Source organism: Girardinichthys multiradiatus, chromosome 18, assembly GCF_021462225.1.
Source record: "Girardinichthys multiradiatus isolate DD_20200921_A chromosome 18, DD_fGirMul_XY1, whole genome shotgun sequence".
NCBI classification, from domain to species: domain Eukaryota; kingdom Metazoa; phylum Chordata; class Actinopteri; order Cyprinodontiformes; family Goodeidae; genus Girardinichthys; species Girardinichthys multiradiatus.
The window spans coordinates 27,758,853-27,773,507 of record NC_061810.1 but is presented as its reverse complement, the minus strand read 5'-3'; the positions used below and the strand labels follow the sequence as shown (position 1 = coordinate 27,773,507).

Here is a 14,655-nt window from a genome sequence, read left to right as displayed (position 1 = left end):
ACGAGTCGGATTCAGGTCCACATATGCATGTGGGTCAAATGTGACTTGGAAAAAGTCAGATATGGGCCAGATATGGGCCAGATCTGAGCGTTCACACTTGTTCTAAAAAGTCTGACCTGGTCACTTGACCCCTCAAAAAAATCTGATTTGGGCCACATTTGCCTGGAGTGTAAATGGGGCCTTAAATACCCGACCTGTCAGTCAGCTCCCTCTGAAAAGCTCCAGTAAAGAACTGCAGCGTAGTGAGAACTTGAAACTGACACCGGAGATGCATGGGTTCCACTGAACCCAGCTCCATGCAAAAATAATTGCCCTGGGCAATCCAAACCGGACAATAAGCCAAGCATCATCATGTGCCAGCAGGTCAGTACGATCTCTGAATAAAACGCTCCCTCTGACGTCTTCCATCCTTCAGCTGTGCCAAAGCTGCTATCATTCCACAGTTACGCGTAACTTTATGCAGCTATTTATGGACATGGGATTGTCTCCAGTTTGTCCAGTTTAGGAATCATCAAACCTAAATTGTTTGCAATTAATCTACTGACACCGTTTTCTTTTTTTGTGAGAATAAAAGTGTCCCTTAGATGATTCACATGCATTTTATGCTCCTCAGCGCACAGACCGATGTACATTTTTATCTAAAGTTGACAGAAACAGAGGAAGTTTCACAGTTTACGTCTGAATGAGGTTTCTGTCATTTTCTCAGGTGTGTTACGTTACTGTATGAGGCTAAATGTAATTTAGTTTCAACTCTCCTGTTTAAACCATAAAAGCTCAAACTCATGAAAAAAAAGCATCCGGTTTGATGCTCCATGAAATAAATAAAACTGAATGTAGTCATATTTCAGTGGTTTTGGGTGAGTTTTCGTTTTCTGTCGTTTATTATTGTCAATTGAAAATGTTTACGTGACTTTCGCACATTTTCACGGCAGGTCAAACGTTTGCGTGGATTTATGCACGCTTTCACTCAGCGTTAAGTTTTGTACATGCCGAGTTAGTTTTTTCCTTAGTGGCTGAGATGCTAGAGCTCATGGAGAGTGATGGGAACTGGTAACAGTAACAAAAGGAAAGTGTCTGTGAAATGAGGGTTATTCATAATCAATATTTGTTATCATAATTTCCAAAAATAGTATAACAATTAACTCTTTTCTTGATATTGTACAACTCTAATTTCATTTCATGTTATTTTCATTCAGCCTACAAGTTTGTTTCTGTTAGACGATGTCTCAGGTGTCTCCCAAAAAATAAAAAGATGCTGTACAAGGGGAATAATTTGGTTTTTAAAAACTCTCCATTTCCAGTTACACCTTGTCAAAAATTAGTTATTCACTTTTAAATAATCAGTAAAATTACCTTTTTTGCCATTGTGGTAGTTAAACCTGACATGGTTTTTGCAAATTTCCCTGCTTTTTATGATTTATCTTTGGTGATTAGGCACTAAGTCTTCTAAGTTGCGGCTGGGTCACCCTCTCTTTTAAAATATCAGTTTAAAAATTCCAGCATCAAGACTAGAAACCTCCAAACTGTGATACAATGATCACATCTGTGCAGCTTGAGCTGTTAAAAATCAGTTGACACCATGGGCAATCATTGTAGCACAGTAGGTATACCTGTCAACAGTATTGTTTACAGTATTGCTCATAACGACGGCAATTTGTTTAACTTTAATTTGTGCCAAATGTTTTAAAAATTAGATAAGAAGTAAGGGCAATAATACTGTTTTTGTGACATGTGCATCCTCATCCCGCATTGGAACAGCAAAGTTTGCGCCTGCATGCACACGTCATAGCGGCTAATAGGCGATGTCCAATCCAGTAATGTGGATTGACAGCGTTTAGAAGGTGGTTAGTAGCTTTAACTCCGGTGTTGGCAAATGTTGGGAAAGACATGGGAACATAAATCAAGTTTTCCTTTTATTAAATAACTTGTGGTCTATTTTTCCAAGAAATTATATGCATTACTTGCTTCATATTTTTATTTACTGGTAAGATCAGAATCTCTTAGGTGTTCCCAAAGGTATTTGCTACATGCATATGGGCTAAATTGCAACAATAATATTTTAGCTACTCAGCATAGCTTCCTTCATGTAGATAATGAACTTAATGATATAACAATGCAACTCAGAATGCCCAACTCAGAATTAGCACCATAATATCACCCCATAGTCTTCTCAGATGGTTTTGGAAGGCAGGACATTTGAGGCACTTTTTCTAATCAGAACAAGTAAGTTGGGAATTTTATTAATTGGGAATGTATAGAATTCCCAAACTAAAAGTTGGGAAAAGACTGTTTGGAATCCATGCCACCAATATATTCAGCTTGTAAGATGGACTGTCGGCGCAGTAGATTCCAGCACCTGACACAGATAACGGCACCCAAGAAGCTGAAGACCAAACTGAGTACTGGAAGCCATGAGGTCACAGTCAACTTCCTGGTATCATATAGTCCTACTCTTATGTATTTGCTTACTGAAATAAACTGTGGAAAACAGACTGCTTTTCTCTGGGATTTCAGCTTGATTTAAAAAACTAATCAAACTAAACATAGAGGGAAATAAATAAATATGCATTTTTTTCTTCTTTTTAATATTGCTTTTCTCAAAGATAATTACTCATTGGAATATAATATAAGTTTTCAGTTTCAAGTGTAGAATGTCAAATTGTTTTGTTCAATTTGAGTGACTGCTCTCACTAGCTGTAGATAAAAATTATCTTTAGAGGTTATTATCAAATAATAACAAATATCAACAACAATCATAGTTACTCTCATGGGCTTTTAGGAAAGGTAACCAACCACCCCTGTCCTAGTTATGCTGCAGATAATTCCTTTAGATTGTTTTGATTATTTTTGAATGATTTTGCCTGAATTTATACAAACAAGTGTATATTCTCTATCATCTTTAAGAATATCTGATTAATTGAATAAAATGACCATATAAAACAGACCATGTGATTTAGTCATCCCCCCTTTAAAGATGAATAATGTCACAGGTTATTTTTTTTATTGCAGCGTTGCTTTGCTCAGTTACATTCATGTGATTCTTTCTCACACCCTCATTCAGTCGCACTGTCCTGTATGTCTGAAAGTTTGGTCAGCAAGTGAGGTATATCGTGTGACCTACATTAAGGGAGGTCAGTGTTACCCAAACAAAGAAGATGAAGGGTGGGTGGATATAGCCTGTAAAGCAGCTGGTGTCCCAGTCTCTGTTATCTGAGTGCTCCTGGGTACTTCTGCTTGACGCATTGACAGGTTCAGGTGTGTTTCTACTTTTGCTGGGATGATTCTTCATCAAATAACCTGATGGGTGTTTCTTGAAATAGGTTACTTTTTTCTAATGGCTTTCGATCAATGTTCCCATTAACCAGTGCATCAGGTTTCCTTACTGCAGCGTGCTCAAAGATTAATGACTTCACTTTGTTGTGTTAACTCAGGAGTCCATACATGAATGACTTTCTTGTAGGATCTGGGACAGCAGTGCCTGAGTCAGGCACATTCTTAACTTTTTTTTTTTTTTTTTTTTAAAGTGAGTTGACAGGAAATAGGGTGGAGAGAGATTTTAACCAAGCAAATATAGCCTTTCTTGACATCATTCAGTGCAGAACCAGACTTGGTTATTGATCTGTGTGGCACATTTTATATGTGATTATGATGCTGTTTTTAGCACACATACTTCAAACATAAATATTGTTGTTCTTGCTATCTAGCTGTCCTACAGTTTTGTCTCTGTCCTTACGTTTAGTGGGTAAATGTTCCTCTAAAAAAAATAAATAGATTTTTTACACATTGTTTAGATCCTACAGTTTGAGGAAAGGTCTAACAGCACCATCCCCATACACCAACCTACATTCTTAGTGTTTAAGTATTTTTTAACCATGTTGGCCTTCACAAGAGGAACTATTTCCATATTAGTGTTGGGCAATAGGATTTAAAAATAGTGTCACTATATACATGTGCAACCACATAATCACTTACACTGTAAAAAAGATGCATAGCCTTTTTTTTCCACTTTCCAACTGTCTCATGGTCTAAGCCTTTCCTCTTGTAGATCAGTAGAATCACTAAATTAATTTCTATTTGCTAAATGCAAGAATAATGAGTTTTTTTTTAGATTATTTATTACATTACATTTGGTAGAATTGCCTTTTAAACTGTATGACTTGGGTCAAACATTTCGGGTCGCCTGTCACATGCTTCTCACAGTAGTTTGCTTGAATTTTACGCCCATTCCTCCTGACAGAGCTGTTGTATCTGAGTCGGGTTTGTAGGCCGCCTTGCTCAGATACATATTTAGCTGTGCCAACAAATTTTCCTTGACATTGAGACATAGGCTTATCGATTGCCACTTGAAAACATTGACTTGTCGTTGCTGTTTTTGAGGCACTTTGTAACTAATTTGGCTGTATTACTAGACTTAGTGTCAATTTGGAAAAAAAAAACATTTATCCCAAGCTTTAACTTCTTGTCTGATGTCTTGAGATGTTGATTCAATTTTGCCTCATAATGTCATTTGCTCATTTGTGAAGTGCACCAGTCCCTCCTTCAGAAAAACACCCACACAGCACACATATTTCCCATTTTTGATTTTGTTGTTTAGCTTATAAACTTCTCTCTTCTTCCTCCAAATGTAACAATTGTCATTGTGGCCAAATATTTAAATTTTTGTTTCATCACACCACCGGACATCTCTCCAGAAATGAAGGTTCTTTTCGCCTGAGCGAATTTGCAAACAGAAATCTGGCTTTCTGTGTTGTTTTTGAAGTAATTGTTTCTTCAATCCTGAGTGGCTTTTCGGCCCATGTTATTACAGTATTTGTTTCCCTGTGGATAGTAGTGCTCTTTTCCCAGTTTCTGCCAGCATGTTCACAAGGTGTTTTGATTTGGTTCTGTGGTTGATACACGTATTTTGCTCTGAACCGTGCTTCTCTGGGATAAATAGCTTAATTACCTTGTGAACAGTATGATGACTGGGCATTCCGATGGTATTTATTCTCGTGTATGACTTAGTCAGAAGGCAACTCCAGATATCTGGAAAAGGATAAAAAAGGTCCACTGTTCTCTTCCTGATACTTTTCCACAATGTCTCACAAGGTAGCAACATGTTTGAGGTCTTGCCTTAATAAACAGTACATCCAAAGGAATGCCTCAAGTTATTCAACCTATTAGAAGTTTTCAAAGCAATGACATTATCATCTGGGCTTCAGTGTTTGAGCTTGGTTAGAAAATAAATTATTCCTAACTGACCTAAAACAGAAAAAACATTTGTTTTTGATGTAATATCAGATGGTGAGGAACAAAGTGGTTATTTGTCTCCTTTATAAGGAGCATCTAGTTGATGTTTTAAATCCCTTTGTAGAAGGTTCTGAGCAGTGGTCATTTAGGTGCAGATGTATGCAGAGCACAGTTTGACCAGCTACCTTTTCCATTTGTCCTACAATACGGCTTTCCCAAACAAGCAGAGACACAATTTCTGTGGTTAATCTCCAGTTTTCCCCAGAAAACACTTGTTTAAAAAGTAATTTATACAACACATCTTGTCTGAATGTATTTTTAATTTGTCTGTTTTAATAAAGATATTACAGAAAGTCTGACTTTTCACTCAAGCCTGAAACCTAGGTTGCATATCAGTCATTTGTTCCTGTGTGATCGACCAAGAACAACATCTGCTGACTCAGTTTTACCATCTTTGAACTTTTGCATTCACATGTAAAATTTCAGTGTGCATGTGTGTGTTTATGTGCTGACTTTTCCAGCTTTCCAACTTGGAGGTTTCTTTGGGAGGGGACTACTTAAAGCTATTTTTTTTTTCTTCAGCTAGAACCTCTGGAACTTATTACAGTCTGAAGCATTTTCATAAACAGGCCATTCAGTTGCCTTTGCACAGCTCTGAATGAGACTCAGTGTCACAGGGAGAAAGAGAGTCAATGTAGGCTGGTAGGTCGCAAGACATCCCCATTATGGAAGATTGCTTTTGCAGGACCATTTTTTTGCTATATTACTAAGCTTTTTTTTTAAAGGTAGTTTTATTGCTGTAGGCCATTTCCACATTGAAATAGTCTAATTCATCAGGGTTAAAAGTACTAAATCCATGTCTAAATTGTACTTAGTGGATTCTGTTTAAAAAAAAAACCAAGGTGACAAAACATCTCACCTGGAACAGCACACAGGCCATAACTCAGCACATTACACTGTAAATGTATGCTTATCTGTGCTGCCATGGACTGGTTGCAATGGCTTAGTTATACACTGCTCAAAAAAATAAAGGGAACACTCAAATAACACATCCTAGATCTGAATGAATGAAATATTCTCATTGAATACTTTGTTCTGTACAAAGTTGAATGTGCTGACAACAAAATCACACAAAACTCATCAATGGAAATCAAATGTATTAACCAATGGAGGCCTGGATTTGGAGTCACACACAAAATGAAAGTGGAAAAACACACTACAGGCTGATCCAACTTTGATGTAATGTCCTTAAAACAAGTCAAAATGAGGCTCAGTATTGTGTGTGGCCTCCATGTGCCTGTATGACTTCCCTACAACACCTGGACATGCTCCTGATGAGACGGCGGATGGTCTCCTGAGGGATCTCCTCCCAGACCTGGACTAAAGCATCCGCCAACTCCTGGACAGTCTGTGGTGCAATGTGACGTTGGTGGATGGAGTGAGACATGATGTCCCAGATGTGCTCAATCGGATTCAGGTCTGGGGAACGGGCGGGCCAGTTCATAGCTTCAATGTCTTCATCTTGCAGGAACTGCTGACACACTCCAGCCACATGAGGTCTAGCATTGTCTTGCATTAGGAGGAACCCAGGGCCAACCGCACCAGCATATGGTCTCACAAGGGGTCTGAGGATCTCATCTCTGTACCTAATGGCAGTCAGGCTACCTTTGGCGAGCACATGGAGGGCCGTGCAGCCCTCTGAAGAAATGCCACCCCACACCATTACTAACCCACTGCCAAACCGGTCATGCTGAAGGATGTTGCAGGCAGCAGATCTCTCTCCACGGTGTCTCCAGACTCTGTCACGTCTGTCACATGTGCTCAGTGTGAATCTGCTTTCATCTGTGAAGAGCACAGGGCGCCAGTGGCGAATTTGCCAATCCTGGTGTTCTCTGGCAAATGCCAAGCGTCCTGCACGGTGTTCGGCTGTGAGCACAACCCCTATTTGTGGACGTCAGGCCCTCATACCATCCTCATGGAGTCAGTTTCTGACCGTTTGTGCAGACACATGCACATTTGTGGCCTGCTGGAGGTCATTTTGCAGGGCTCTGGCAGCGCTCCTCCTGTTCCTCCTTCCACAAAGGTGGAGGTAGCAGTCCTGCTGCTGGGTTGTTGCCCTCCTACAGCCTCCTCCACATCTCCTGGTGTACTGGCCTGTCTCCTGGTAGCGCCTCCAGGCTCTGGACACTACGCTGACAGACACAGCAAACCTTCTTGCCACAGCTCGCATTGATGTGCTATCCTGAATGAGCTGCACCACCTGAGCCACTTGTGTGGATTGTAGAGTCCGTCTCATGCTACCACGAGTGTGAAAGCACCACCAACATTCAAAAGTGACCAAAACATCAGCCAGAAAGCATAGGTACTGAGAAGTGGTCTGTGGTCCCCACCTGCAGAACCACTCCTTTATTGAGTGTGTCTTGCTAATTGCCAAAGATTTCCCCCTGTTGTCTATTTCATTTACACAACATCATGTGAAATTGATTGTCAATCATTGTTGCTTCCTAAGTGGACAGTTTGATTTCACAGAAGTTTGATTTACTTGGAGTTATATTGTGTTGTTTAAGTGTTCCCTTTATTTTTTTGAGCAGTGTATAATCGTGCTGTGGTATGAAACAGGACAGTTTTAATCTCCGAGTCCAAGTCTGCTTCCCGTTGGCCCTAACATTCTGCTTGAACGTGCATCTACAGGGGTTGGACAATGAAACTGAAACAAGTGTCATTTTAGTGTGGGAGGTTTTATGGCTAAATTGGACCAGCCTGGTAGCCAGTCTTCATTGATTGCACATTGCACCAGTAAGAGCAGAGTGTGAAGGTTCAATTAGCAGGGTAAGAGCACAGTTTTGCTCAAAATATTGAAATGCACACAACATTATGGGTGACATACCAGAGTTCAAAAGAGGACAAATTGTTGGTGCACGTCTTGCTGGCGCATCTGTGACCAAGACAGCAAGTCTTTGTGATGTATCAAGAGCCACGGTATCCAGGGTAATGTCAGCATACCACCAAGAAGGACGAACCACATCCAACAGGATTAACTGTGGACGCAAGAGGAAGCTGTCTGAAAGGGATATTCGGGTGCTAACACGGATTGTATCCAAAAAACATAAAACCACGGCTGGCCAAATCACAGCAGAATTAAATGTGCACCTCAACTCTCCTGTTTCCACCAGAAGTGTCCGTCGGGAGCTCCACAGGTTCAATATACACGGCCGGGCTGCTATAGCCAAACCTTTGGTCACTCATGCCAATGCCAAACGTCGGTTTCAATGGTGCAAGGAGCGCAAATCTTGGGCTGTGGACAATGTGAAACATGTATTGTTCTCTGATGAGTCCACCTTTACTGTTTTCCCCACATCCGGGAGAGTTACGGTGTGGAGAAGCCACAAAGAAGCGTACCACCCAGACTGTTGCATGCCCAGAGTGAAGCATGGGGGTGGATCAGTGAAGGTTTGGGCTGCCATATCATGGCATTCCCTTGGCCCAATACTTGTGCCAGATGGGCACGTCACTGCCAAGGACTACCGAACCATTCTTGAGGACCATGTGGATCCAATGGTTCAAACATTGTATCCTGAAGGCGGTGCCATGTATCAAGATGACAATGTACCAATACACACAGCAAGACTGGTGAAAGATTGGTTTGATGAACATGAAAGTGAAGTTGAACATCTCCCATGGCCTGCATAGTCACCAGATCTAAATATTATTGAGCCACTTTGGGGTGTTTTGGAGGAGCGAGTCAGGAAACGTTTTCCTCCACCAGTATCACGTAGTGACCTGGCCACTATCCTGCAAGAAGAATGGCTTAAAATGGAGCACGGCGCCTGCCAGATTCCAAAAATTGTGAGGTGCATGACCAGGCGCTGCAACAGCGCACGGGGCTCTCGCGCAGGGTTGAGGACAGAGCAATTTTGTCACTATTGGCACGCAAACCCTCGCGCCCACTTCCAACGCCTCAAGTATAAACCTAGGCTACGTGGTGAAAATCATCTTGTTTTTTTTATCCTGTATTTCAATAAAAATTCTAATTATTGTTCTGTTTATTTTTGCAGGATTACCAAGAAAGCAATAAGGTAAGATTTTTTTAAATGAATGTTGGTGTCAAGACATTAATGTTTTTGACCAGGTTGTCTTACTGTAACACTCATAAACACTAGTGTAAACACACAGATTCAAATGCAAGAAATGTTTTACTTGGTCTGCTGTGTTATAACATAGAAGTCATCAACAGTTAGACCAAACATACCCCAGCAACCCCCTCTCATTCATGAACACATACACACAAAGGGGTCCCTTTTCTATGAGCACCCCATGACTGCCTTACACTGCGAATTGAACAGTGGCCTTTTTACAGTTGGGGCCGGTATAGGCAGAAGCAGCCATACATAGCCTCTGAAGCTTCAAGGTAGGATGCTCGTCCTGTGGCATCTCCGCTGAGGAGTGTCTTTTATGTGGCACTCGTCTCTGGGCACTCCGCAGAGCTGCCCCACATCCTCTCTGACTGTCACTTTATAAAGTAGACACACACAGACTGATTCATTCACTGGAAGGTCTTTTGAGTTACACATTCTCAGCTCTGAAATGAACAAACATTATTCACTTGCCTGGAGTTTGTGCTTTTCCAGGGCAGCACAAAGAACGGTATCTACAGCCCCTTGCAAACGTTTTTAACCCCTTGAGCTTTTTCACATTTTGTCCTTTTAAAACCACAAACTTAAGTTTATATTTTAGGTGATAGAATAATACAATGGTAGTGCATAATTGTGAAACTGAATGAAAATGACACCTATTTTCTAAACAATTTTTTAAAAATACAATATTGAGAAGTGTGCAATTATGTATTCTTCCTACCTCAGTCAATACTTTACCACCTATGCCTGCAATTACAGCTGCAAATCATTTGCGGTACGTCTCTGTCACCTTTTCATACATAGAGATTGAGCTATTCCCCCATTCTTTGCAGAATAGGTAATGGAGACCTTCAGTAAGCATTAGTTTTGCAGATTTATATCAGATTTAGATCTGGACTTTGACTGGGCTTTTCTAATGCATGGATATGCTTTGATGTAAACCGTTCCATTATAGCTCTGGCTCTATGTTTAGGGTTGCTATCCTCCTGGATGGTGAACCTCCACCCTAGCTCAAGTCATTTACAATCTCTCTTTTAGGATTACCCTCTATTTAGCTCCATCCATCTTCCCATCAGTTCTGACCTGGCCCTGCTGAAGAAAAGCATGCCCACAGCATGATGCTACCTCCACCATGTTGCAGCGCGGGGCCATTTTGTTCAGATTTATGTACAGTGTCAGTTTTCTGCCACACAAAAAGACAAAAATAAAAGAATAAACCATAGCATCTTATCCACATGTTTGAGGTGTCCTTTTGCTTGTGAAACAGTGCAAACAGGGCATCTCATTAATTCTTCCACAATTGCTTTCTTCTTGAGATTTACAGGGTTCAAAACAAGTAGTTGCTGTGTCAACAGATGCTCCCACCTGATCAGTGGATCTTTGCAGCTATTCCACAGTTACCATGTGCATCTTGTCTGTCTGCTTCTCTTATTAATGCTTACTTTGCTTAGCCTGTCGCATTATTTGGAAAGCCATGCCTTGGTATGTTTGCAGTTGTACCATCCTCTTTCCATTTTCAGATAATGGATTGATTAGAGCTCTACAAGCTGTTCAAAGCTTTAGTTAATGTTATAGAACCTAACGCTGCTTTAAACGTATCCACAATTTTCTCACTGACCTGTCTGCTGGGGTCCTTGGTCTCTTGTTCTCAAACAAACCTCTGAGGCCTTTCACAAAACAGCTGGATTTATACTGAGATTGAAATTCACACAGGCGGACTCAATTTACACATTTGGTGGCAGTTGGTTGTACTTGATTTTATTTAGGAGTCTCAAGTTTAAAGGTGGCTGAACACATCAACACTTTTCTGAGTTTGTTTGTAAAAAAACAAAACAAAATTGAAAACCTCGTATCATTTTTCTTCACGCTTTTGCACTTTTTTGTGTTGGTCAAATAAAATCAATAAAATACTGTACCTCGAAGTTTGTGGTTTTAATGTCACAAATGTGCAAAAGTTCAAGACGTGGGACGAATGTACTTCTACAAGGCACCCTATTATTTAGAAAGTTTTCCTTTTTAAAAAACGTTTGCTCTCTCTGGTTTTACTTATTTCTCACATCTGTTCTTCTTTCTTTAGAACCAGCAGCATTCTCATTAAGGACCATCCCCCAGACAAGAAACCTAAAAGTGACAAAACCTCACTCTCCTCCAATGAGTTTGACCCTACAGGTAATTTCAGAGTCTCATTTTCAAGTTTTTCATGTTTGCTCTTGTCTTTATTCCTGTAGCTGCCTCTGTATGTTATCCACATCGTTCTTCTTTTTTAACACACAACACTGTCAGGCAGAATATGTGTGTTAATCACCTGCAAGAACACATGTTGGAAGGGTAAAATACGTTCTATTCTGTCTGTTATATATAGAGAATAAAGACACCAAAAATGTTGTGCTTTCATAGATTTGAATGTAACAAATGTTTTTGCTTTTTTTTTTTATATTGATATTAACATTATTTGATTATGAACGTGCAGTAAGTTTGAAGTGTGGGCAGAAACTTGTGCCATCAGAAACTGAATTTAAATTGCTCAGACTGAATTTGTATTCATGTAATTTCAAAGTAAATGCATTGGTGTGAATATTAATTCCACCAAACTGAAACTGAATTTAATGGTTTGAAAATGAATTTATTTACTTTGAAAATGTATTTCGTTGTATTAAAAATTCAGTTTGACTACTTTCACTTTCATTTCCAATATTCAATTTCAGATCTATAATTGAGTTTTTTGTTCCACACATGCGGGTCTTTAAGAATAGCCACAGATTAATCAAACACGGATTCATCAATTTCCGTTTCACATCAGGTTAAACTTCCTTTACAGCATTTTTTAGCTGGAGCAGTGCAGCATTCATGAGCTTAGCTGATGTCAATCACCAAGTCAAATGAGCATCTATAAGAAATCATGTAAACAAATGATGTTCAAACAGTAACACTTATGCTACTTGTAGCTATTAGCTAGGGCAGTGGGAGTGGACGCATTTAAGCGATATCTTGATAAACCGATCAGATATTTTAGGTTTACACAACTACATTCTTGTCTAAAAACATTGTAAAAGTTCATTTTGTTTCACAGAATGCGCAATATATCCAATTTTATTCACAACTTTTCTCTCTTCTCCGGCCTTTGCTACTTCCGTTGAACAATCTACTTCGACCTGCAATGAATCATGGGATAGGGTGGGACACGGAGGATACACTGGACCCATCCTTCAAATCTGGGGAAAAGAGGGCCGCATTTGTCAAATACTTCGAAGTTGGATAGCCTTTGTTGCCTCACCATGAGGTGATCGGCCTACAAATGCGTCCTTCAAAGGATGCAGCCCCTGAATTTGGACACAGCAATAGTGAATGACATCCGTGAATCTGTGTTTGATTAATCTGTGGCTTCAAGGACCCGGATGTGTGAAAAAAAAATTGAATTTTGGAACTGAAATTGAATTATAGCACTGAAAGTGAAAGTAATCAAACTGATAGTAAAGAAATGTATTTTTAACAATCAAAACTGATTCTTCTCCAATTTATCACACTAGTTAAGTGACAATGTTAAGGTTAGAAATGCAGGTAATCGATGCAGAAAAACATAAATAAGGATTTGTTATGATTATTTACTTGTAATAATGATACATTTTTCATCACATCTAATTGGAATTCAACTTTTTTAGTCCTAAATCACAGAGGACATTGCAGCAATAACACTGTCCACAGTTTTTTGCAACCTTCTAGAGGAGGTATCACGTGAAAAGGCCTGTTGAATTGGTACAGTACTTCACTTAACAGTTCCATGGTTTGCTAAATCTTTACCTACTTTATTTTATTAATAAAGGATTAAGCTGGGGTGGCTAACTGTTGACACAAATGTAGTTAGCAATATGCTCAGCATTCTTTTTGACAGACATGGGTTTATCTCCCTGTTCTCTCTCCTTCATCGTGTTTAAAATAAATATATGACAGTTAAAAAGAGGGTAGTGGAGGAGGTGCTTACTGGTTGCCATATAGGACAATGGCCCCAATGACGTTTGCACATTCTGGAGCCCTGATTTGACAACTGCACATCAGCCTTTATATGTTTGGTGTGAATTGAAAGTATCAAGTGGATGTTATAAAAAGCCTTCACAGCTTTTACAGCTGTTGAATATTGTGATTAATACTGTGCTTTTTAACAAATAGTACTGTAGTATTTTGTTATATGTGCATTACACAGTTTTAAAATACCTGCAAGACTGAAACTGAAAATTATAGAAAAGAAATTGACTGTTGTACGTACAACGTTGCCCTTTTACAAAATTCTTTTTTTTGCACTTCTAAATGTTTCAAATCTTCAGACATTTTTTGTTTAAGACAAAGATAGGCTGAGTAAAAGGCAACTTTCAGATGACGATTTCATTTCTTGGGGACCCAGTTATCCAAAACAACCAACCATCCAGACCCCTCTTGTTAAATCATAAATTTACTCTGATTAACCATATTTATTTAAACACACCAACCCTGATTACCTCCAGACTGGTAGAATAATAAAAAAATCCCTCATAATCACAGCTCCTGTCTGACAACATGAAGTAGGCTAAGAAATTTCCACAAGCAACACGTTATGTCCAGATCTAAAGAAATTCAAGAACTGAAGAGAAACAAAGTCATTGACCTCTATCAGTCTAGGAAGAGATACAAAGTCGTTTCTAAGGCTGTGGGACTGTTTGGAGCCTACTCTGTTAAGGTCAGGGATGATGATTCAACATTAAAAAGAAAGAGACTGTGCAAAAATTACACTCATGGGAGAGTTCCAGGGGCAAAACCATTGCTGATCAAAATAACTCAGTTTACATCATTATCCCCAAACATTAGGGGGAAATATTCTGTTGTCTGACTGTGTTCGCTCTGTTGTATCTGGCATAAAACTGAACATAGCCTTAAAGAACCTTATGCAGACAGCCAAAGAAAGTGGTGGTAGTGTGATAGTCTGGGGCTCTTTTCCTGCTTCAGAATCAATGCTGCTCTATAGGAAAATCCTGAAGAATAGTGTCTGGGCATCAGTCTGTAACCTTAAGCTTAAGCATACCTGGGTTATGCAACAGAACATTGGTCTAAAGCGCACCATCAACCTCTGAATGGCTATCCAATTAGGATAGCATAGTATGACCTTTAACAGCAAATCATGCTTGAAAACCCCTTAACTGTAGCTGAATTAAGATAATTCTGCAAAATGGAGTGAGCCAGAATCCCTCTTTGTCATGTAATAGACTCTTTGCGAGTTAATTGCAAAAACTTCATGACAGTTGTTTCCATCCAAGGATGGCACAAC

The 14,655-nt window shown here is 39.6% G+C and overlaps 1 protein-coding gene across 3 annotated transcripts in view; it reads left to right on the top strand.

Moving 5' to 3' along the window:
• Positions 1–14,655, top strand: part of arhgef12a (Rho guanine nucleotide exchange factor (GEF) 12a) — a 67,507-nt gene that overhangs the window by 18,900 nt on the left and 33,952 nt on the right. For all 3 annotated transcript variants that reach the window (XM_047391509.1, XM_047391508.1, XM_047391510.1), the window contains 2 exons: positions 9,285–9,305; positions 11,440–11,531. In XM_047391509.1, the coding sequence (XP_047247465.1) occupies positions 9,285–9,305; positions 11,440–11,531 (113 nt within the window). The remainder of the gene's footprint in view (positions 1–9,284; positions 9,306–11,439; positions 11,532–14,655) is intronic.